The 25,750-nt window shown below is 36.7% G+C and overlaps 2 protein-coding genes across 3 annotated transcripts; both read right to left on the bottom strand.

Annotated features, from left to right (window-relative positions):
- Positions 1 to 5,424: 5,424 nt before the first annotated feature.
- Positions 5,425 to 11,749, bottom strand: MS3_00002758 (uncharacterized protein). The gene is made up of 9 exons (XM_051210382.1): positions 8,473 to 11,749; positions 8,345 to 8,434; positions 7,799 to 8,304; positions 7,648 to 7,762; positions 7,481 to 7,615; positions 7,376 to 7,444; positions 6,883 to 7,340; positions 6,717 to 6,853; positions 5,425 to 6,673 (listed from the first exon to the last, which is right to left on the bottom strand). Exons 1-3 carry the CDS (start codon positions 8,651 to 8,653, stop codon positions 8,198 to 8,200), a joined length of 378 nt encoding a protein of 125 aa, XP_051070368.1. The 5' UTR covers positions 8,654 to 11,749; the 3' UTR covers positions 5,425 to 6,673; positions 6,717 to 6,853; positions 6,883 to 7,340; positions 7,376 to 7,444; positions 7,481 to 7,615; positions 7,648 to 7,762; positions 7,799 to 8,197.
- A 953-nt stretch (positions 11,750 to 12,702) lies between these two features.
- Positions 12,703 to 23,892, bottom strand: ASCC1_1 (activating signal cointegrator 1 complex subunit). 2 transcript variants are annotated; one of them, XM_051210384.1, is made up of 3 exons: positions 20,245 to 23,892; positions 15,458 to 17,352; positions 12,703 to 14,194 (listed from the first exon to the last, which is right to left on the bottom strand). In XM_051210384.1, the coding sequence occupies exons 2-3, from the start codon at positions 16,223 to 16,225 to the stop codon at positions 13,802 to 13,804; spliced, it is 1,161 nt and encodes a 386-aa protein (XP_051070370.1). In that variant the 5' UTR covers positions 16,226 to 17,352; positions 20,245 to 23,892; the 3' UTR covers positions 12,703 to 13,801. The 2 variants fall into 2 exon arrangements, with proteins under 2 accessions (XP_051070370.1, XP_051070369.1); XM_051210383.1 differs by having other exon boundaries at positions 15,458 to 16,003; positions 16,037 to 23,892.
- Between the last annotated feature and the right edge of the window lie 1,858 nt (positions 23,893 to 25,750).

The raw sequence follows: 25,750 nt of genomic DNA on the forward strand, positions 1-25,750 counted from the left end.
TATGTATAGTTATTATTGATAACCTAGGTCATTCCAATTCCTTGCTTTCTATTATATTTCATACTATTTCTTCCCTCAATCTTAAATTATAATGCATATTCAGTTGTATGCAACTTATAAGAAACCACGAAATGTAATGCAGTCACATGATTGTGCGTCAATATTTGTTTTGGCTTTATTTAGACCATAATTATACAAACTTACAGGATTTATAATATAAAACACTGCGTATGGTTGTTATATTTATATTTAAATAATTCATTAGATGAATGAGCATAGCAGTAGGCAATATAAAACAGTTATCGTAAACTTGTAAACCAGTTTTCCACACGATCTTCCGTAATCCTAAATTCCATAAGCTTCATACTATTCTGAAAAACAACAAATCCGTTTTGAGTCAAACAATTAAACTTTGTTCTCAGTATCATATTCAATAAGTTATTCAAATAGCAAGTAACAGACTGTGCCTATAAGTCTTTTATTAACAAGTAGTGACATTCATTCATAACTTCCTAAGTAACACAACAACTGTATTACCGAAACGGAGTGAAGAGTATATAATAACTCATTTGTGAACCCTATAACAGACACGTCACAAATCAGTATTAACTAAAAAACATGGTTGTGTCACCATTCTCACAAGAAACACCGATCGTTTTATTCATGAAGATTTTGTTCCTACTTGATGTGGTGTTATACACTATTACTGCAGACATTCAGAAAGCCGCTGGACAACACTATAAACGTCAATTGTTACTCACATATTTTTTTTATACGTTACATAATTATGTCACTTCAGTACAAAACAATGGTACCTCTAATGGATATAACTTTTTATGGCTAAATACAAACAAGTTATATAATATTCACAATTAGGTTAACGCTTGATTGCTTCTACTTACATTTTATAAACAACTACCGACATCCATGTTCACCGTCACCGCAATCAAGGAGGTGAACCATATGTAAAAGATTTTACGGTTCATTTTCATGAAAACTCAATATGTGATGTATTTTTTGACTAGAAACACGGTGAACTTTACTTGCTTGAGTTTGTATTGTTACAAATAACTATATTAAGCTAACTTCAGATTTACTTACGTGGTGAGCAAGAAATACGTCAAACTGCCAATAAATTGGAATAAAAACTATGTTACAAGCACTAGCAATACAGAAATTGATGTGTCATGCAAAAAAGCCTGTTAATAGCTGATAAATAACGACACAAAAAATCCACGACAATATGTAACGTGTGCGCGAAAATCCCTGGCTTACCCGCTAGTCCGTGCCGGCCAGTCCATGGCATACGATTAACTGATGCGCGTTGGTTGTCCTTGACCTTGGCGAGAATCGATGATTTGTTCGATATTCAATGACCCTACTCCCGGGTGATTTGACCAGGGCTTAGTGACATTTCGCTGACCCTACAACAGAAACTGAAGAGGAAATCTCTATAAATAACATTGCTGAATATTAAGCGTCAACAAGTTTTTAGCAGTAAATAAATAGTTCTGTATGTCTGAGACATTAATGCTGACCTCACTAGTTTTACAGGACAAACCCTAGCTGACGGTGCTCGGTCACACACCCACACCGCGTCACCAACGGGGAGGCTGCGCAACTTATCCCTCGTAACTGCTAGCCAGCTTGAATAAAATGCTTCTCGACATATCGGCAGGTTTCCTTCTTCGAACCCATGCATTTCTGACTTCTGATTTGACTGGGTTAGCACAGTTCGATCATAAAGGTATTAAGTGTAAAAATGCCGTCAAACTCCAAATACCTGTGGCATCTTTAAGTTTTAGTGAGATATGTTGAAATTTCTTTTAACTAAATGATTTCTTGCTCTGTATCAAACTGATCCACGTAAACCACTTTGAAACAATATTTTCTTCACGAATAAGTAATGGTTTTCATATAAATGGGATCAAATTTAGTCGAACATTCAAGGCTGCTGATGATATTTTTTCAAAATACTGCAACCAAATGTTGGTGGTCACTGCAATGTTCAGGTATAAGTGTAAATCAATTATCAATGACACAGTGAATAGGGTGGAATTATACCGAAGTAGACAGAGTGAATTCAGCTTCTAATAATGATTTTTTAATGAAAAGATTTAACACCTTGACTCCAGTACAATACACGTCATTTGTCGTCCCCACCTCCAAACCTGAAATCAACCCGAAAAGTCCACTAAGTAAACGCTAAATAATGTAATTCTACCTAGAGGAAATATGCAAAAGTAGTATTTCCATCTTCACTAAGGACTTGATACATATAACATTGGTCACTACCCAGTGATCAAGCAATTGTGATTACTGCAGTTCGTTCGTTAAGCTCAAACCAAGAAAAGTACACGTCAACTTCGTTCAACTTTCAACAGAGAGGACAAGAAACTGAATACTGAATGAAAAGAAAGTAAACAACTGCGAAATCGGATAAGAATCTTGTCATCCTAATGTCCGGTGACGTCAATTAGGGCATCCGCCTTGTCCACTATAGTCGGTTGCCACATATCTAATGCTTTTTGGATATATAAGTGTATTCCGTTTGTAATATATCTTCATTTTTAAACAAACGAACCCGTAAATGATAAAAGTCATTTCTTTTTCCTTTAAAAGCCCCCGATGTTCAACATATTCCTGTAATCTGCCCAAAAGGAATTACTCAGATCATGCCTATTTTTATGTTTTTTTATCATTATACCCTGGAGATGACACAGGTATTCAGTGTTTGATAACGCTTTTACCAGCAACACCTAATATAATTTGTACCCACCAAGAGAAATCAAAAGACAGAGTCGAGGAGACCGGAAGAATGTATTTGGCGATAACCAATATATCGGAATTCTCTAATCTAATCTGGCTAGCGATTGCGGTAGATGTTGAGCACGGCGTTACCACACGTGATCTGGTGCGGATGCATGGCCAAGCGCCTTCAGCTAGATGAGTCCACTAAAACATATGGTCAGCATCCAATGTCGAAAACGTACAGAGCCATTTATTTTGGGGATTTATTTACCGCTACAACCCCACTGTTTCTATAATATGTAAAATGTGTTCCAAACTACGTTGGGCTCACTTGTAGCGTGGCGTCGAGTCGAAATTGACTGTGAACACCGCTACAGAGAAACACGTACCAAATAAATCCATAAAATCCCCCGGAAGCGAAATACCAGAAGGCAGTTAATGTACCAAATCGAGATATATTCGTTGGCGATCTCGTGGTATAGAAAGAATACCGAGATCGTGCCAGGATACGAACGTGGTTACAGAGCGTAACCGAATTCGCACGAGGTCAAAATCGTAGTGAAAGAATAATGGATGCTTTTTAGCATAGTTAAACAAAATGCACATTAAACAGTCACTGGCACAATCAGTTATAATAATAACTGTTTTCAATAAACCAACCAACTTCTTGTGATAAAAGTGAGTCACTACACACTAATGAAGATGCCAAAATTTTTTATTAACTTATGTAAAATTAATATTCCAATGGGCGAAGGCTATTTATAAAAAACCATTTCATTCTATCGACCATTTAAATTAGTCAAGCATTCAAATTCTGTCATCTTTGAATATCCCCTTGTGACGTTTTTCAGACTTTGACATTAATTGGTCCAAAAAAGTAAACATAAATCACCTGCTTGGATAACACTGAGATAGTTTTTCAGTTTTGAAGATACCCAAGGTTGGTTCGTTGAAGCACATTGATAAAAGTATGTTTTCGTAGAGAAAAGTGTATATCACTAACTTAGATGCTCTAGGTCGAATGATTGGGGGCCTACTCGAGCCAGATGGGAATTATATGACCAACAGCTAACGTCGAAGTCATACCTCACGGTCAGCACCTGACGAGGCTTACCCTTTCGCCGTATCAAGGTATTACAGCTGCTTTGAAGACCGTATAACACAAATGACGTTATCACAGAAACAAATTATTTACAGTAAGTACAGGCGAAACTGTGACCACCACCGCATTAGTCAGTCCGTGGCGTACGATTAACTGATGAGTGTTGGTTGTCCTTGACCTTGAGGGGGGATTGACGATCTGTTCGATATGCAGTGCCCTAGCCGCTGGATGATTTGGCTAGGGCTCAGTAATGTTTCATTGACCATACACAAGCCTCACTGTTGGTCTAAATGATATGAACCGTGGTGGAGATTCACACAGATTCATGCAATAAGCCGTGTCACGTCCTTAATCTGTCCACCCAATAATTTACATAGAGTAACTTGTATCGATCTAGATTCAGTCCTTGGACAAAGGCTATCTGGGTAACCTTGAGTACGGATTGGAACTAACTTCTTGTGGTAGAGATACGAAGACTATTCTATCACCTGATTGGTTCACAAGAGCATGAGAGAGAGAAGGTGAGTCAACTGGAACATTGCACGATTTTCAATTCCGATTCACACTTCGGTTCTAACGCAAATCAGTGCAAATAGATTACTAACATAACCAAAACGCACAAACAATTAGCAAATACAAGTTTGTCCAAACCTGGGCATTAAGGTAGAAAAATAGAGTAGCAAAGGTCACGTTTAAATTACAGTAGCTTTTGAACAGAAAAAAGTATGGCAGTGAATCATGCTTCAAACAGAATCTCATGATTTGTAAAATAAAAGTTAGTGATTTACAAGCTTTGAATCAAGTGAAATAAATTCCCACAATATAGTTTCCATTGTTTGTCATGGTTTCTATGTTACATTGTTCACATCAAGCCGTTTATCATATTTATTAATTAAAGAAACACAGTTTCCTATCGGGTAATGTAGAATGACGCTGAACAAACTTATGCAGTTGTTTAGTTCAGGAGCGATAGAATCTGACAGTACTGATACAAAGCTTTCAAATCACGTCGGGCTCACCAAATAACTGTGGTGGATCAGACGATATATAAACGCAAAAAGTATCAACAAAGTTAATAAACATCAATAGTAATGTTAATATGTATAAGTCAATTATTACAAATACTATAGAAAGTTGGGACTTTACTTAAGTTCACCAAATTGATGCGTGTTCAGCTTTAGTCTGGTACAGTAAATCCACAATTATAAATGCTTGGCAGTTCTAATCGGGTTGACGAACTCTCCAGTGATATAATCCAATGTAGGATGTGATATATTCCAATGACAGTCTAAAAATATAGATAGTATTTGATTTGGACTTCAGTTAACTTAATCACGAACGAAAATAGAACGAGGAATGTGTGAGAAGCAGTGTATTTGTTAGCTAACAACAGTATGTCACGCTATGTCAGTATCACAACGGAAAGTGTATTCAAGGTCACTGACTAAAACAACAGGTACAGTCGTTTAATGATAAATATACATACGGTGAAAGGCTGACAAAATAAATATAAATAATAATAAAAACTATTTACAAAATAAGATTGTCAGGTCTATCTCCACATACCATTCGTTTTAAAATGAGTTTTGATTTCATACTTCAAATGATGCCTCCGAGATATTTTTCACGTGCCACTAAATAACCTAAAAAACCTGATGAGAACTTTAAATTCTAAAACCCTGTAATTCTGTGACATTTACTCTTAACATTGGTTTACTAACTGTTTGAATAAACTAGTTCTCTGGTACCAGATATAGATCTACCACAACTCAAATTTCGGTAGTAGAGCTACAAGTCAATTTTCTTACTTAGTAATTGGCATCTGCATCCGTACTGTAGATGCATACAAAAGCTGGGGTGATGTAAATAATTTAAAGCTCAGCAGTTTTAGCCGATAATCACGTCTAGAAAGACAATAAAAGCTTAATGACAGAATCATCCAGGTCGGATAGCATAAAATCCCAGACAACCCAAAAAGGAGAAATAAAGGCGAAGAAAGGGGAAATAAAGGGGTAAATGCTTTGGTGGCGAAAGGGAAAATAAAGAGAAAACGCGCCAGAATGTCGCCTTTTCGCCGTTTTGTCGACAAATTACCGACTTATCGCCTAACTATCCGCCGAATTGTCGCATTTTCGCCTAAATAACCGCTGAATTGTCGCATTTTCACCTAAATATCCACCGAATTGGCTACTTTCCGCCTAAATATCCGCGGAATTGTCTACTTTTCGCCTAAATACACATATAACCCCCTATTTCCCATCCGTTCACAGAACCCCAAAGATCTCCTATGTTCGCCTTTATTTTCATCAACAGACCAAAATATATCTGCCATGCAGTGGAAAAACGGTACATTTTTGAAAATTTTTATTTAAAAGGAAAAGCGTATCATTGTACAACACTAGAGCCGAAGCTTAAGCATCGATTGTTTTGCATATCCAATGCAATTGCTAATTCATTGTTATTTGAAATTATCTGAAAAAGAAGGAACAGGTGATGTTTTATTTATAAGGAATGTGTATTTAAGCAAAAGTTAACTGACACTCAAACACACAGTCTCAACACTTCAACAGTTTCCCATGTAAGTAAAACAGTAAGCTGTTTGAAAAAATAATGTTTATTGAAATCTAGGTAGAACATCAAAACAATTGCACGGACTATTCCCTCAAGCCACGTTCGTTCGGCTATTGAGAATTGAGGTTGTCGTCCTGTGAATTCTGAATTTTAAAAAAAGTCACAACCATATCTCAATCACATGCTTTGGCACAGCCAAATACTTGAAGCTGAACTCACGGTTATGTTCGTTAATATTGTTGACTGTAACTATAGAGCCGTAGGGAGGTTATCACTTTAAATTAGTATATACCTGGTCTTGTTTTCTTCTATTACGCTTTATCATCCTGTCTCGGATACCGTGAAAGTAACCTTGTGTTGCGATGTCATAGAGCTTACCAAGGTCTTTTTCGTTGGCAGAGGATGACAGAAAGCGATGAGTTAAGGCACCTGAAGTTTAAGTAATAGATATAGGTTACTTCGTATGCAGCCGTAAAACGTGCAATTCTGTAGTGCTCGTTTTGAAGAGGTGCCAAGTAACGTGAATTTACTGGCAACCTCCGGTGTCAACAGATGCGACAGAACAAAACGCATCGACGTTTTTGGATCGTCACTTGATAACCTAGTGACCATTACCATCTGTAATAGTAACAAATTATTAAATTCATGGTAATGACTTAAAAATCTGTCCCTGGTTTCTTTCTGCGACAAACCAGTATCCAGCATCTGTAGTTCCTCTTCAGATGACAAAGAGAACTGCTGACTCGACAGTCCGCAATCGAATTGATGCGGTCTTTCGCGCTCATTAGACTTTGAAAGCAATTGCTATACATTAATACTCAAATCCGAAATGGCTGTTGACATTTTCTGCAACGTCTGACTGAAGTCATTCATAGTTGACGAAATGTTTTGCACCATTGCATGCAACCTATCTAATCTGAAAATGTCCACTTGATGATGCAGGTGACTTACTGGTCTGCTGAAGCACCATGGACACGCTTCGATGCCGATGTAGACGGGGATGTCTCTAATTGCGTCGAACTAATTTCTGAACATGTAAATAGTCATGAAACTTACTTAGCAATAGGCGAAACTAATTTGTCAAACAACCTGAATTAGGGATATTGAACATGACTATTGCCAGTCTGCATTTCAGCAACATCCATGTCTACTGAATTGTAAACATATACTTGTTTGGGCTTCATGGCAGCTCTAGGAAATGTTAGTAACATTATCGTACATACCTCTTGTGCTTCTCAGCGTTATGTGGCAGAGTGTTTTCATCCGTTGAAGTGTTTTCCCGGTGAGATTGCAGTATTTGTATGGAAAGTAACAGATCTCTGGCAGACTGCAGAGAATCTATAGTGAATTATACTTTCTGTGTATGTAACTTACCTAATTCGTGAATAACTTTACATTTCATAAGTGACCAATTTTCATTCGGTTGGTCGCACTTCTGAAGGTGTATATCGACAAGCTCGTTCGGAAAAACGCAAAGTTCCTTGCCTACTATCCACTCCTTGGATGCTATCATCAGTTGTTTTTTGCTGAGGACGTCAACAATGACGTACTTCTTGTTAGCGGGCTGAGAATAACATAAGACCTAATTAAAATATATTTCGTCATTTATTAAACACTAGTGGAACAAAATGCATTTACAGCCAAGTATGCAGCAATAGGATTAGAACTAGATAATTCCTACAATTTATGGCCATACATTTACAAGTCTTCAGAACACCTCTGATGCTTTTCGGTATGTCCGGGATAAGAAATCGTAGACCATACAGAACCCGATCAGCATCTCCTATGCTCAGAGATGTATTTGACATTATATACATCATAAAGTCGTTCATTAGTTCTTTGCGATTCACGATCTTTTGACAGCACAAGTTCACTACATCCTATAAGAACTATATTCACGTATGAATTTAATGTACATACCACTATTATCTGAAAGCCTTTGATTGATGTTGCTAGTGGACGGTGTAATAGTTGGAGTACTTTCATTACAACTGATTTCTCTATTTACTTCTATCAATTTAATAAACAACATTGTTGAACTCAGTTACCTTTTAGGGTGCTTTCATTAGCAAACTCACTGAACGAAAGAAAGTCATATTTTTTCATGAAAGCAGCTTTCATTTTATCCCACCTTCTGTTATAAGTGGATCTATGACAGCCAAGGGAACGTGACAAGTTCACAGTGGCCCTACGTCTACGAACATTCTCACTGACTTCAATAGAACTCATAGTATTAGCCTTACAAGGTAATCAGTTACAATGAACATGAAAATCTGAGAGCACGTCACTCACCTGCATCACGTAGGTTTTTTGTGATGGCTACAAAGCATGTCGGAACACTTTAGCTAAACAACAAACGAAGTCACTCTATATGCGTATCAACCGAATGCCTGGTTCCGTATTTTGTACATTGTTTTTATGACGATACTTTTGTTTTTTTTATTAAGTGGTGCCTTAATTTGTCGAAGTTTATGAAAACTTCAGTTCTGGATGCGGTTCATTCAAACACTGTACGTTACGTAGAATTGTCGACAAATTTCCCCCAAATACACGACGTAAAGGCGAAAAAGCGACATTTCCCCTTTATTTACGCCTTCGTCCGCTTTATTTCCCCTTTCTTCGCAACACAATTGTGTTGCTTGGGATCTCCAAAATAATATCAAAAATGTGACTAAGTTAATTATTTTAATGGACCAGTCTACTCTTGAGTTTTCAGACCTACTTGAGAAAGGCATGACCTCTCAGAATTAAGGGATACTAGTAGATAAAGAGGCAGAAAAATGATCATTTGAGTACCGAGAATGTATATTTGAATGCACACATAGTTGGTTGTAAATAAATGAGTTTTTAAGTATTGTTTAAAAGTTTGATTCTTTATTCCCTGTTTATAGAACCTGGTGTTTACTCGGAAAAGTTTAATAAATAAGATCATATTTATTACATTTACTGAGTTAAACTAGTTTGTTAATTAATATGTTAATATTAAAATATATCGTCTTAGTTTTTGGTGACATTAAATACAAATCTACAGAAGATAACTGAGTTACTTACAAACTGAAAGCAGAATTCGACGGACGCTTACTAACCACAAAGTAACCAAGCGAACATTTTGCAGAGTGAATGTAAGATCGCAGTCATGCCAGTCATGCAAAAGTATTTTGCATTTCGAAGGGGAAAAACACATACCATACAGACACTAATTGCCAACTGACTAAGTGTGGATTGCATGACTTGAGTATCATCGCACAGTGAGACAATACCCTCCCCATACACAAGGTCGAGAAGTCTTTCTCCAGGCGGGAGATCCATGCCACAATGGAAAGAGGTCGGTGTATATAGGGCTTAGATGTTAATAAATTTCTCATGCACACCTCTCTTCAATAGACAATCCCAGAGAACAGTCCTGTCCAACGAATCGAAGGCAGCCCTGATGTCAGGAAGCACTACGATTGTTTGCCTGCAATAATTATGTCGGTGTTCTAACATTTGGCGGAGGTGGAAGATATGATCGATACATCCTCGGTCAGAATGAAACCCGACCTGCTCCTCACGAATCAACCGTTCTTGGATTTTGAACAATCTACGAAGTAAGATAGAAGCCAATAATTTGCACTCAATCAGAAGCAGACTTATCTCTTGATAGTTGTCTTAGAAACGACATAAACCGTATTTAAAGATATGGATAACTGTCAACTCATTCCACGACGTTGGACACTCCAATTGCCAGACTTTTGTAAATATCTCAGTTAGTTCCATAACCAGAAAGTCACCACCATCTTTAAAAAGGACTGGAGACAAGTCGTCTGAGCCTAGTGATTTGTGGCACTTCAGGAGTCGGAGTTTCTTGCAAACTTCCGCGTTGTCAGGTGAATCAGTCGTCATTGGCAGTGGAAGGCAGAAAAGTCTGATCGATGTCGCCGAGACAGCAGGCCAGTTGGACTGTTCCTCGAAGAATTCTGCCTATCGTCTAAGACGTCGGTAAATGTTGTTGATTGGCATCCCATCAGCTTCACTTACATCAAGCGTCTTGCTGCTAGTGACTCGGATGAGTTGGAAGAGCTACGGGCAGTATTCGGGGATAGTTGCTGTTTCTAACTCGTTAGCGCGCTCTGACCATCAGGCTCTTCGGTCTTTACGCAAGCTTTTCACAACTTCATCACCTTACAGTCTTCGTTTGTGGTCACCGTTTTCTGACCTGAGACCAGCAAGTTCCCATCGACCACCTTAAAGACTCTCTTTTGTACCTAGACAACTGACCGGAGCATTCAAGTCTCTGGTTAGCACTGCAATATCTTTCGGACGCACTTTTCGTAGAATATTTAACTGGTTGTAAAACTAAGCAGTGACCACATCCGGGCTGCAATCTGTCGGAGCGTAGGGATGACGAAAATACATCGTCTCTCATACCGATTCCTTCGCACTTTGGTGGAACTTTCAAATCTAACAGTACATAACCGACTGTTAATAAGGATTCGATCGATCGTGGATCTGGACAGACAAGAAAGGTAACGAGGTGGAGCGGATCGGAGAAGTCATATGAGCCAACTCCATTTAATCAAACGTTAATCGATATTCATATTCAGACAAAAGTTACAGACATGTGATGAATGGGGTAAGCAATACACGCACACACGGTCATATAAAAACAAGTTAGGATTAATAAGCAAATAAGTGACAGGGTAAAAATGTGGCTTAAGAAGAATGAATAGACTGGTTTGTCCAGAGACTAGAATAACCTATGTGGGTTGACATAGTACCAGACATCATAGCAACACCGCGAGAAGGTAGTTAAGACATCTCTGATGGTGGCTCTACACATGAGAGCATTTCGAGAGGGAGGACTCTCCTCACCCTTGGCAGTTGGGGGCAACGAAGAGAATATAAGAGAAGTTTAACAACTAATAAAATATCTCTAATAGTGTGAAATTGTCAACCATGGGAATCAATCGTACCAGGATCGAAACTAAACACAGGCGATTAAGTTTGGATCCATATGAATAGACTATATTGAAAACGATCCACTGTTTTAGGTTACATGTACCAAAGATATTTATGGTATCCATAATATGGTCAGAGCGAGTAAGTCAAGTTCTGACAATACTTACTTTCATTGAAATGATGAGTAATGAATAATTCTTAGATGTTTATTTAATTTACGTTAGAATAAAACTTTCCTTACAATAAGAATTACAGTTAACAGGAATTATTTACCTTCTACCAATTAATGAAATGATAAAGACTACTGTTTCAATTCATTCGTATGCTTACCTAATTTCCATTAAAATCATGACCTACGGAACGCAAATTTACTAAAATGGTTTATATTCATAAAAGATAATTATAAAATATAAGATTGACCAATACTTTTTTTAATATTTAGATAATTCTTTGTATTCATAAATACATGTAATGATGTTCCCAAGGTAATATTCTGAATATGATTAGATTTCTAATTTCTGGACGATTCATTTAGTATCATGATTCGATGACCTAAATAAAGCGACTGGTGTTTTTACATATCCGCTGAATTTTCGCGAATTTATTAATTCGCATCGATTTCAGTTTAATTCTATATATTCACAATAAAAAGCTAGACTTTAAATGATATAGGTGTTCTTAGAAAAATCCCGTGTAAGTTATTTTCCGCTTTTGGATTCAATAAGAATAAATACAGAGTTGGTAGTACGTTATTTTGACTTGGTATTTTATTAAGGTCACAGATATATCAAGAATTCATAAGTCCAGGTTGTTCGGCCGAATGTATGTTTCCGCCGGTAAACAAGTTAAAATGGATAATTACATTTCACGAGTAACTACAGAATAACAAATCACAATCAACACAAGTTTCATTACGTTATCACAACATTTGGAGAGATTTCATCTGGGTTGTGTCTAAAAATGTCGAAATCGACTTAACGCCTATTCCATATCATTCCTAAATGTATAGACTTTTAGGACTTTTGGGAGGAAAAGTCAAGAAATGATGTACTATTATCATGTCTTTTGTTGTAAAAAGGGATTTAATGACTGGATATTACTAAAATAAAATAAAATCATAGATTTTCAAAGGTATAACTAAAACTGCATAAGACAAATTCATAAAAGTCAATAATTGTGCAATGATTTCGATTGTCTTCCCAGGACTAATCGTTTATTAAAATTAACAGCACAACCAATTTTGAACAAGTAAATTGTAAGGTATTTTAAAGTCTTAAAGTGTATCAGTAATAAAATTAATATTAAACGAATTTCTGCTAACCGTTTGTGGCTGAAATTAACTAGATAATAACAAAAGCAATTTAGTTAAGACAAATAATATACATCATCACTGAATTCGATTTATTAGAAAGGTTGATGGGATGCCGAGACATGAAAATCAAGAGGTGAATAGTCTATCAGTGCTAGTACATCTGTTAGCTGAAATTACATCGTGAACTGAACTTATTCAAACAACCATTGAAAGCCCGGAAGTTATGAATAACTGTATCGTTCTAACATAAAATTACTCAACAGTGAGTATGCACAACTTCACCAAGGTTAGGCGCTTGTCGCGAGACCTGAAGGTCTAGGACTGGAGCTCGTGTACATACACAGCTTAGGAATCCCATTGTAGAATGGAACAGCTGTCTAATGCTAACTAGTTTTCAGTAATTATCTTAGATCATTGGATGTTATGAAATTCAACAATTTTTACAACCACCCTATATTAACTACTATTAAGTTTCATGACTTAAATTATATGAAAGTTAAAAATGTACACAATCAACTTGTCTGACCCACGTGCGCTGTTAATCAAACAGAATCAAATTCTAATTTAAAGCAAGATACTAAGATTAATTAACATTGAAGAATAACTTCGAAAACTAAAATAATTCCTTGTATTCTATCGACAACTTTTTATTAAAATGAACTAATAATAGTATTTTATTTTGAGTTACTCAACTACGAGTAGAATAACTGGAGTTGATCCGATCATTCAGTCATGTAGACTTAATTTTATAAAATAAACAATATGTTTGAAGGAAAATCTTGATTGTAGACACAATTAGCTAATATTACCTATCTACAATCAGAAAAAAACCTGTTATTATTAGAAATGGTAGTGCAGTTTTTATGAGGAATGACAAACTGAAGAAATAGAAAACTGATTATGTATTCGAGTAATTACTTTTCTGAAACATCGCGGTTACATAGAAAGATTGTGCAACTGAAGAGAACAGTGATATAAAATAAAACTGTACACAGTATGAGATAGTGTTGTTATCAAACTGTCATCAAATAACTCAAGAAGTAATCTGGGAAGTCGGATTTTCAGAATACACAAATCATAAAATGTAGATGAAAGACTTAAACTGAAATATTTCAAATTAAAGCTATTCACATTTTATTCATGTGAGAACAATGGATACCATCAGTAGTGAACTTTAGCTTACAACAGCATTTATAAAACTGGGTTGAAGAATCAAATGACAAACGATCACACAAACAAATTTGATGAAAAGACTGATTTTCAGTAAAGTAAAAATTTCCTGCAATTTTTAAAATCCCGGTTATGCTGAACGATGTACGAGTATTAGGTGAGAAACCTTGAAATGAAGCGTCACGATTGCTTTTTTCCTGACGATACTTAGAATTAAGTAAAGTCATATGTAATTTTACATTATTATCCGGACGATATGACCCAGTGCTGGTTAGATTTTGTTCAGTAAGTAGATTCAATAGTTCATTAGCAATTGTTTGTAGTCTTTGTGAATCTGATGATTCCATCAGCTAACGTAAAATGATTGAAAACAAAAACAGAAATAATCAGTTGAGATCAAAACAAATTATTTGTCGGTCTAAGCAAAGTCAGCATATTCAGCTAATTACGATCAACTAATCAATCAACCAGTCATATGCAATGTATACGTGAATCGGTCAACTATGAAGTGCGTTTTATTAATTTCATCTCGCAATGAAGTGTGGAAACTAGGTCAATGTATAATGTTCCCGAATTTCACGTTTTATTCGACTGATTGATTAAATAACTAAAGTTGGATAATGCGGTAAAACATTTATTAGCTGGAGTATCTCATTTCCCTATAATCCGTAAAAATGACAAAAGATTCCTCTTATATATCGTTTTTTATACGGTATGCCACTTTGTAATTGGAGAAAAATCAAATATAGAGGACTAATAAACTGAGACTTTTAAGAAGTTAACAGATTGATATTCTCATGCTTCTTCCCACACAACTACTCCGATTTCATTTTTAGGAACTATCCTACAGAATTTTTGAAAAAGTGTATTGCAATTCAATCAGTCAGTAACAACGTAGAACTTCATACTTACGTACATCAGTTCGAGTTGCCACACCACATTAGCACATAGATGCAGTTGTCGATTTAAATCCCGTAGTGCTGGATGTAGTAAAATTATAAGCTGTAACCAGAAAAATTAGGGTTTGAAGATGTTATTCAAGGATAATATTTCACATGTTGTCTACTTATATCATACCTTAGTGGTAACAAAAGCCTGCCGGACAAGCTCCACACTTTGGTTGTCAAGCTAAAAGACTGACATAATGATAAATCTTCCTCACTGGGTAACTTTAGGCCCTTAATCTTAGTTCAGTGCTTACTAATAACCATCATCAGGGCGAGACATAAAAATCCAATCTTTGAAATTTAACATCAGAATATTCAGTAGAATAATAAGGAACAAATTATATATACGGCTTTCGGTTACATTTTGTATGAGATCAGGTGATACTATTTGACTGATCAATTCCAAGTAGGTAGAGGAGTTTAAACCTAGGAACCCAATAATCAAAAATGAATACCTTAATCAGTGGGAAAGCGATTTAGATAATTCAACAGTTTACTTAAAATTTATTCACGTCTCATTCATACTCTCCATATCTTCATGAATACATGTCATATAACAATAAGAATCGAAACAGAATAGAAAATTAAGACATTCATATCTTGTATTAAGTGTGAAGCCGTAACCGGTTAACACATTCACTAATACAGAAGACAAAATACACTGACCTTTGCATAAAGTACATGTACAGAAGTAGGGTCGTCATTCATATATTCAAGGTCTTTAATAGTTAGTTGGAGAGGACCAGATGCAAACAACTGAATACCTCTTTGAGATTTGTAGAAAGTCGTTAATATTTCACATGCTTTTTCAACTTCGGATTCATCAGCCAACACAAGAGTTACCAAAGTGAAGTGTAACGTAGACACTGAATGAAAGATAGAACTATCCACGCCCATGAAATCATGAGAACATTCACTAGCAGCTTGTAAAACAGACTGTTTGAATGTCTGAAAATTATCTTTAACGGTTGGACAAGTAACTGGTAAACAAATGAAATGAGTTGGTTGACACCGATTACGTGCATCAGTCACTATCCAGAGAATACGACGACATGCATTTAAAACGTTAAATCTTGACGTCGCAGTAACAGAGACCATTGAAGAACTAGAACCAGAATTCGGGATATCAATGTAACAACGAAATTCGTCTTCTAACAGTTTTTTTTTTGAGTGTTGAACACCAACAATGAACTTGTGAAATAACGGTGGAACCTTAAATGAAGCAGTATACCCATTATCAACTACCATAATTTTCCTGTTTATTTCCATAGTTTCTGGATCATTTTCATCTATATCTACTTCTTCAACATCTGGAACCTCTTCGATTTGACTAATGGACGTAGGAAAGGACTGAACAAAACATTGCTTTGATGCATTTTTCCTATAATGGCGAGGTCCGATATGTATCATTTCTGGTGTCAGGACTGGATCCATTTTTTGTTAAACACTACTAAAAATGATATTAGACAACGAGACGTGGAACTATGAGGCAATTTAACAAATAAAAACTACAATCCATAAATAGTGACGAAAACTTATTTGAACACGTTTGCAAGTAGTTTGGGTAAACTGTGTTTATTGAGAATGGGCTAAAAACCAATCCTCTGATCTCCAATCATTTACATCTCACAATTAGAACTTTCAAATATGAAAACTCTGGGTGTCATTCAAAATCATTTCATTTAACTCAATATATAATTGGAAATAACATCAATACAGAATCACCAGCCTCTAGATTCCTTTCAGTCTTATACTCATCCATTGTATTCATTAGCTGAATGTTTAAAATACGTTTGAGTACAAGGAATACCGACTGTAATTTGAATGGCACTTCATTATAAAGGGATGTATTACATTTAATACATGGAGAGTTGTTTTGTTCAATAGTGCCATTGATCAGATTTGCTAAAAAAATATTGAAGAGATTACAGCCACTACTAATAAACATGAACGACCTACCACAAAGTATTTTTCAAGATCCTTACTTCAGATGATGTAAATATATGGGGCAATGCACGAAGAGGATGATGAATCAGCTCTTTGGTGATAACTGTCTTGATTTCAGAGTTAGGTGATAACGTTGACTTAACTTTCAACTCTAAAAAATATTTTTAAATGACATGTTGGCAGTATACACAGACTGAGTAACTCTGTTGAAAGTGTCTCTACTAAAAATAGATCTTTTTACAGCACGATAGAACCTTATAACGTGATAGTCATATTTAACCAGTCTCATATATTTTACTTTGTCCATTTAAAACCTAATCCTTTAAACTGGTTTTTCAATAGATCTATCTGGCCTCAGGGTATGATAATTACATTTAGCTTTGCACGTCAAAGAGACAGTAATACTTAGGTCTCTGATTATTCAGAGACAAGAAAAAAGCAAAAATTGGAACCTCAATCTGATAAACAAGGGACTATGTTAAATCTATGTCTCTTGAATCTTCGAAAAATTAGGTAGCCTCGCAATGATATTATAACATTTAGCCTTTGGTAGGTTTGTGTCTAGTCTGAAGGTATCTTGTCTTGAAGGTGTTAGGAGCAGTAAGTGAGATCATCTGAAAGAAAAAAGAACGAGAGAAAAAATGAGCCGACAACTCAGTAATTGCATGAAATGCAATTACACTTGAAAACGAGAGCACATGACATCAATCAGGGGTAACACGAGCATGAGATTAAGGAACCTTAGTAATTGAAACAAGAAGTTAGTAGTGTAAGGTTTCAGTCGCTATAAGCTATAAATACTGGATCTTTTGAATTTTTACAGATTATTTGATGTTGATTGATTAAATTTATGTTAATCCCAGTACTTCGACTTAAGTTATTACAGCTGACCACCAAGTTAATAAATGACACAGTAAACAATTGAAGTGAGGAGGAAGAAATGAAAACAATTCTTTTCATTTCTCTGACACAAAAAAGTACTTGGCTTTGTATTATTTTATTCCTTAAAAACAGTACTATGTAAAGAATAGTTTTCGCATATCATTTCTCATTACGATACTAAATAAGTTTTCAAACCTTAAATTAAAGCTTTTCGTCATCTCCGAATATTATACTCAGTCCCACAAATTCTTTGGACTGAGATGGTGCTTTTATAAGGTGAATTAAACTTGGTTTTCCCAGGTATTTCGAATGGTAAATCTGTTGAACCGAACATCGGACACTGACAGATGATTGCTGTAAACAGAGTTTCGCAACTTTATCTATCTTACATCGAAGACTGGATTCTGACCACCTAAACAAAAGATTGGACTTGGATATAGATGACTATTTACAAAGCAGCAAGAGTAAATCATAGATTTTAACGCATAGAATTCCCACCTATGGCATTAATATTCTATGCTGTCTGGTGATACTGAGTTCACTTTTTACCACCTAGATTCATATAGAGACGAGAAAATGATTATTCAAGTTTCCTAATGACTCAATTTGTTTAGGTATGTTAAATAGCACAAGTTGTTGTAAACCTATATGTGGTCAACCTGGTTGAGTGGATTGTAAATCCAGACTATTTCAAACCTTAAAATCCCCTCGTTACTACCTATAAAAGCAGACAAAACTCTATTACTTTGAAGAGATTTGAGGGAACTTGTTTGCTGTCCTATAGTTTCCACAACTGAAACAACAGAGAACTAATCAGCTTCGTAGTCATATTTTTAACATTTTTTCCAAAGTACTCAGTCTGAAGGACTGAAAACAATTATAGGGTTTATTGAAAGCTAACATTCTTATCAATCGCGCAGACCAGCTTTCACCTTTGTCACTTTCGGGCTGATACGGAATAAAATACCAGAACGAGTAGACAGTGCAGTCGATATTTACCAAATTATAAGAACTGATGTTTCACTCACCATATCTTTTAATTACTACTAGCATCTAGTCACACTGTACAAGTCAGTCAGTCAGCTACAACGTAGGACCAGGCACATATGTGCATCGGTCCAGGTTGCCATACCTCATTAGCACAGTAAGATGAACACCGGATTCATAGGAGTGGTTAGGTCAAAGGTGGTAAGTCAGTCAGTCAGCCACACTGTACAAGTAGTTCGGTCATATTTTCATACACACGAATGATCTAAGGTGAAAGTATGAGGATGATTCATCATCCTCTAGATTTATTTAAGCTAACCAGATATGTAGTGAAGGAGAACAGCATATTATCGAACTGGCTACTTTGGGAATTTCCAAAAAACATTTGTTCTCTGAGTAAATCAGGGGTCATTTATTTGAGTATTTTAACTCAATGTCGACTGATACTATGCAACAAATCTAATGTATACAAGGTCCCAGATGTTAGTGGAAATACAACACAGTTATTTCAATTACTTACTTCACCAAAAAGTCCATAATTCTACTTTCATGAAGTTATGTAGATATTGACCACACTTAAGTTACTCAGGTTAGCATGTTACACGAAATAAAAAGATCAGCCTATCAAATTGACTACCCAAACTAATTTGCATAATGAAGCTCTTATTGAAGTGTCCTGGGTCAAAATGATGATTTTTATGCGTCCAGATATATTCTGTAGGTGAAAATGTGTTTCCCGACTTTTCAATCGTGGTAGTTACTGCCTTATCCATATTTATCCACCACTTTAGGTTGCGATATTTTCTATTAATGTGACGTGTGATACAAAACTTGCTAATGACTTAACTAAATGTTTTACTTAATGGCAACAGAAAACTTTGAGTAGTCATGTAAAACAGCATTTTCTAGTCATATTCAACATTACACTTCTGACCGTATAGTGGTGGGATACGATATTAATTTAAATCCATTTATACTTATCTGGATCCTAACCTGAATCCACAATGATAGCAGTGATCGACCGCTGGCCACGCTAGACCATGTGGGTGAAATTCATTTTTAATTGTGTCATCACTTTCAAAACTGAACAACTTATTGTCTAAGTTTAATTAGTATTTTACCTGCACATTTCTTGTTTACAAATTGCACCAGTCTGAGGTGATTAAATCCTATCCTTGGTATATAGTCAACTGATCGGTTTGTGTTGTAGTTAACTAAAAATAAGGACACAAAAATTTGTTCTGATAAGACATGAGAGACACTAAAGCCGTCATGTAGTTGAAAATTAGGGGAAAGTTGGTTTTGCGACTATTAAGCTGAAAGTATGGATTTAGCCAACATATATCACCGAAGAGTTAGGTAGTGTCACCACTTCTTATAGAAAATGCATGAATCTGAACTCCAGTAAAGAAATTTTCTTAGATTTCAATTGAGTACGCGAATCATAAATGTGCGGTCAAAATTACACAAAAAATTCAAAGAGCGAAGTAAAATATATGTCGATTTTGTACAAATCAGTGTACTTTGTCTTAAACTATAATGTTATCGAATGTTAGAAATAAACTTAAAAATTCAACGGAAAATACCGTAGACCATGTCCTAGATAGTCAGTAAAATAATACAACGGTTTCACTCACTTGTAATTACGACCAACAAAGTCCCCAAATTCTGCTTTCGGAAAGTTAGTTGAGTATTTACGATATATATGGCCTATTCTAGAACACGGGGCATCAATCATACGCCCTCCACACATCCAAATCTTGAACGATAACTCGTATTGCTCTCCACCCCAAATAACAAGACCAGGATCATAGCCTCCAAGTTCCCAGAACCATTTCGCACTGATAGCAAACAGACCTCCTGCCATCACTAGACTGTCAAAAGGCTCCTCAGGATGATATCTATCTTCTGGTAATCGTGGAAGGCGCTTGTAGTACAACTCCCAGCCAAATGCTCCCCGAGCCCCTTCATCTTGTGCACGATATTCAAAAGTATCTGCATCTATTACATCAATAAACGGACAAACAACAGTTTTGTAGTTCGCAGCAATCGGATCAAGTAGCGGCGGAAGCCAGTTTATTCCTGCTTCACAATGAGAATCCAGAAAAATGAGCACTTCTCCAGTAGCTTCTCTGGCGCCTGCTGTTTTCGCTCGAATAAGACCTCCCTCTGTTCCAGGTGAATTACACGTACTATACCACTTGGATACGCAGTTGCAAGATGATTATCAAGTTCATCTTTCAGATATTTTCGTGAGCCTCCATCATCAACCAAAATTATTTCCTTGATTAGTCCTGAAGGAGCTCGATTCAAAACAGATGCGACTGTGCGTAGGAGAGACTCCCAATGCTCTTCAAAAAAAGGGATAATCACTGAAGCAGTAGGAAGGTTGCTGGAATATAGTTTTCCTTTACAACGTGGATGGCGGATATCTTTAATAGATCTATCTGTTTTGATTTTCCCATTAACATACACACTAAAACCGTTCTCATTTATAGTTTTATTGGATAGTTCTCTATCGAGAGGGGATAGTTCGAAAGCCATGCCGTTCTCTCCAGGTCCCACTCTCGAACTTTCAAGCGCAGTAAGTGAGTAGTTTTCCCAGTCTATTTTAAATGGCTTTACATTGTGTACACTTGCAAAATCTTGATTCCGGATAAGTTGGCTTATAGAATGAGGTCCAGATAGCGTCTTATCCAAATATTTATTATATATAATAGCGATACAAAGTAGGAATAGTAGGGAGATTAAAGATAGTCGAACTAACCGAGAAGGATGCACACGCATCTGCCACACAGAATAAGCAACCAAGGTCAAACTTAATGTGGTCGTTCAATTCAAGGGCAAGAGGTTATAAATCGAGACAAAATGTCTCATAACAAGCTTGGGTGAATTAACCGTTCGTTTAAGCACAGACCTATATGTTCAAATTTAGGAGAAAGACGGAGAAAAATTTAACTTCATATGCTAGGTTGCGTTTAAAGGCTTCATTTGTGGTATGTGCATATACCTACAATATCAATATATTTGAGGTCAACTTGTTTAAATCGATGGATTTCTTCGCACTCACCTCTTGCTGTTTCACTACGGTTCCCGGTATATGGTGATGTCCAATGTATGGTGGTCTAGCCACTCGACTGCACCAATTCTAGTCACTTAGACAGATATTTGTGGATTTGCATATCTTGAAATTTGAGTGGGTGTGGTTGTCTCAGGACAGTAGGCATCCCGGATACCAGCAGTTATCACATCACCAAATAGGAGGTTGGTTGGTCACAATGTGAAGATTACCACGTGATAATTCCAGTGCTGTGAGGAGACGATTGCTTCAAGCATAAGTAAGTAATCTACGTAATTCGTAGTGTGTACGAAAACGAAGTCGAAAGGACAAGAGGGGGAACGGAGATGAAAATAAGTGAGACAGGAGGTGGTTACCGGCATGTGGTAATGATAGTCACGGTAATTTATGAGACATGAGTCAGACACAACTAGTCCACAAGGAAAACTGGCAAGCCATGAGTGAGAGCGTATCTGTCAAGTCACTTCATTCGGGATAGCATCCCAAATGTAGAGCCTGTCCACATAAGGTTTCCGTTTTAGCCCTATCACACCGAGTTGCCCGTCTACGTACTTGGTCAAAGAGACTTATGTCTCTTTTGAGAGGACACAATGAAATTGTGAACTGAAAGTTGGGGTCATGAGTACGTCTCAAACGGTGTTAGGAAAGACTCCGTGGTGATTGCACCACATAGTCTTCACATGAAGTGGAGATTTGCGTTTGACCTAGCTGCAACCCATGTAGTTTGAGTTGCTGTCTGGGCTTTCCGTGGTTGCCAGCCTGAGATCATGCCCTGAGGAGACAATCGGGAGAGGATTTCCATGGAGGGTGAAAATGCTTTGCGTCAATTGATGCAAAGTGTTTATGACATGACATTCCAACTAGTCACGTTTCAACCCATTATCTACTGTTCGTTACCCTCTTATTTTAAGGTCCTTCTTAAGCTTGAGCGAATCAGTTTCTCTTCACATGGATCTCTACATCCTTGCATTGTCTGCATAGGTTGGTGCTGCTAAGCTGATGATATCTATCAGATCGTTTATAAAGATCAAGAACGGTAGTACCCCTCCGTGGAGCGCTCCGACTATTATATTGGGCATTTGAGTCTTGCTCAAACTCATATTCTAGGGTATGAAAGTTTGTAATCTGTCTCTATGACCAGTGAGCATTATAACATGTCAACCTAACTATCAACTGGTATAAGGATTGAGAGGTGTTCAGCAACTGCAGACTCCTGGTTTGGTTTGCATTAAGCATATCAGCTATCTCTAAGGTATTGATATCTTTGCTATTTAGGTTAGCGAGGTAATAGATCTCCCGGCTTGTAGGTTTTTCCCATAGTCATGAATCTGGGAGGGGTCTGGCTTGAATATTGGCTGCTAGCTCGACCTAAAAATATCTCTCACTGAGGACTTGGATATGCATCTGTTCCTCAATGCCAAGTAACAGCTACGACCAGAGTTTTTCGGAGATACTTTGTGATGATTAAGACTGGCTGACTTTCTAATTTGAACACAAGATAATGCTAATTTCAACACATTTACGAAGTTGCTATTGGATTTGATTAACATTCGTCTAGTCACCAAATACTTTCATCGTTGATAATTTAGGCTATTAACCACCAACAACTGTAATTTGTTAGATTTTTTTACTAAACCTTTCTGCACTAACATAATTCTAATTTGTTTAACTGTCAAACAATGTGTACGCAAAAATTTCATTTTGATTGTCTGGACTGAAACCAAACATGGTGAGATAGTTACATTTATTTCCCGATCAGTCGATGGTGCTTTTTTTTCATTTAACTCTGGTTTATCATTCTCCGGAGAATTCTTGTTAATACGATGGTAACTTACGACGCGCACCATTACCGCTTGCTTTCGTATCTAACCAACGTCACGTTGATTCTTTTAGGAGAGAAATTTGGCTTTATTGGTTTCTAACTACATGATCATCGAAGCTGAAAAGATTGAGATTTGACGCCTAACACTGAGTGAAGTTCAGGAACGGTAAACGCGGGAGCACTTAATCGTCATGGCATGGATCGGTCATGCGGGTGTTAACGCTTCTTTTTTGTATTAACTATGTTCCTCTATTCTCAGGCCAATTATGCTCTTCAGAAGTCTTAAATAATATAAAGCTCACTGTCAGATAGGACGAATTAATATAGACAATGATCTCACTTTCATATATAAACATTAGGAATATTCAATACTACCACTAAATCTGCATTAAACATTATCCCCTCTGAAGTTGCTTTTAAAACAATTTCTCCCTATATCAACCAAAAGGCCAGGCCTAAGCTGCGAAAAACAAAATGGATTTATTGTGGATCGGAAGACGTCAGTGCCTAGCACCAGATGTACTCTATACTTGAAGGAGTGCAAAGTCAACACAACAAACATAAACAGGTAGAGAAAGGTACTGCGCTAACTGCCTCATCTAAGGCTCAAAACTTATATCATCTTCAAAAACACATGGGAAAGAATACAGATCTCAATATTCACTCCATACTACAGGATGGTGTGACGCATTATGACCAAACTATCATTCGCGAACTGTTAAGTGGATGGCTTTCCCACAACAGGAATACATCTCCTGCCCCAGATATTGTAGCGTGGAGTTGAGTCGCGATTGACTATGAACACCACTACAAGAAAGCGCGTACCAGAGAAACCAGATGGCCAAGATGGAGCGTAACCAGATTTATTTCGCTGGCGATCTCGTGATGTCGAACGAATACCGAGATCGTGTCAAAAGAAATACAAGCGGAATTAGTGGGCCAGAGCACAAGCGTACAAGGTCACAGTCCACAGAAAAGTAACGGAGATTGATGGAGTAGTAATATGGCTGTCTTTAGCACAGTTAAACAAACAAGCATAGTAAAACAATCATTGGTACAATTGGTTATAGTAATGATTGTTTCCATTAAACCCATCGCGTTCTCTTGATAAAAGTAGGTTACTACAATATTAACGTCAAATGCATCAACAAAAATTATCTTAGAGCCATTAACTTTGTAGGAGTATGCATACCGCCATTAAGACCCTAAAGCCAAATGCGAGTTCTGGTGCTGATAACATCCCATCGATTGTGAACAAAGTACCAGGACCGGACGAACTAAGGCTATCACTCAAAATATTCACGTTATCTTTAGACTTTGGTACATATCCCGAAACCTGAAAGGTAACATGTGTTCTCCCCAAACACAAATCAGGACAGAGAAACCTGGTCGAAAACTACAGACCTACAAAATATCACCCCAGTCATATCCCGCATAATGGAAAAAAGTGGTGCAAAATCAACTATCTAATCACCTACTTAAGGAAGATCTAATAGACCCATCACAACACAGCTTCATTAGAACAAGGTCCTGCAGTACATATCTGAGTGACTTCTTTAACGAGGTTACTCGCATACATGACCAAAAGAATCTAGTGGTTATAGTTCGACACTAAGAAAGTCTTTGATAAGGTACCACATAACCTCCAAATTAACAGATCTCAGTCAGTTGTAGTCACAATTGTTATTGCAATGAATTTAGTGTTTTCTCTCGAACAGATACCAAAAAACCAAAACTGACTATGCATCTACACCTCGACCAATAACCAGTGATGTTGTGCAGGTAGTGTCTTGGTTTTTTTTGCTTTTCACAACCTACATCAACAATGTATGCAAATGTATGCAGACACAGGTAAGACCTACCTTTACGCTGACGACTTGAAATTCATCTATAAAACTAACATTTGCGATGTACGTAGTACCGTAACAGCTTAGGTCGATTGGTTTAGAGTTGGCCCCAAACAACTAAGTAAATATCAAACAATAGAGCTCAAGTATTCATTCACGTCCTTATTTTGTATAGGCGTTATATTTCCCATTATCTTATATTGAATGTTGGGGGGCTTTGTGACTGCGCTACAATCGAAATCAAGACCTACTTAATATTAGTCCAACAGAAAGTGAACGCTGAAAAATCCTCCTCAGCATTTTTATGTACTGTACTGTCATTTGTTTGCTTCTTCTCCCTGTCGTGTATTTTAACCATTGTTCAGATCTCTTTTGACCACACTTCATGTTCTTCA

The sequence above is a fragment of the Schistosoma haematobium genome, chromosome ZW, assembly GCF_000699445.3.
Source record: "Schistosoma haematobium chromosome ZW, whole genome shotgun sequence".
Classification (NCBI taxonomy): Eukaryota; Metazoa; Platyhelminthes; class Trematoda; order Strigeidida; family Schistosomatidae; genus Schistosoma; species Schistosoma haematobium.

Bases quoted from the DNA above. Each gene is read 5' to 3' on its own strand.
- MS3_00002758 (XM_051210382.1), bottom strand. From the start codon at position 8,653: ATGAGTTCTATTGAAGTCAGTGAGAATGTTCGTAGACGTAGGGCCACT. The intron at 8,435-8,472 runs GTAACTGAGTTC...TTAAATTGATAG, and splicing joins TAATGAAAGCACCCTAAAAG to AAGTAAATAGAGAAATCAGT. The intron at 8,305-8,344 runs GTATGTACATTA...TAGTTCTTATAG, and splicing joins AAGGCTTTCAGATAATAGTG to GATGTAGTGAACTTGTGCTG.
- ASCC1_1 (XM_051210384.1), bottom strand. From the start codon at position 16,225: ATGGATCCAGTCCTGACACCAGAAATGATACATATCGGACCTCGCCAT. The intron at 14,195-15,457 runs GTCAGTGTATTT...ATTTTACGTTAG, and splicing joins TACATGTACTTTATGCAAAG to CTGATGGAATCATCAGATTC.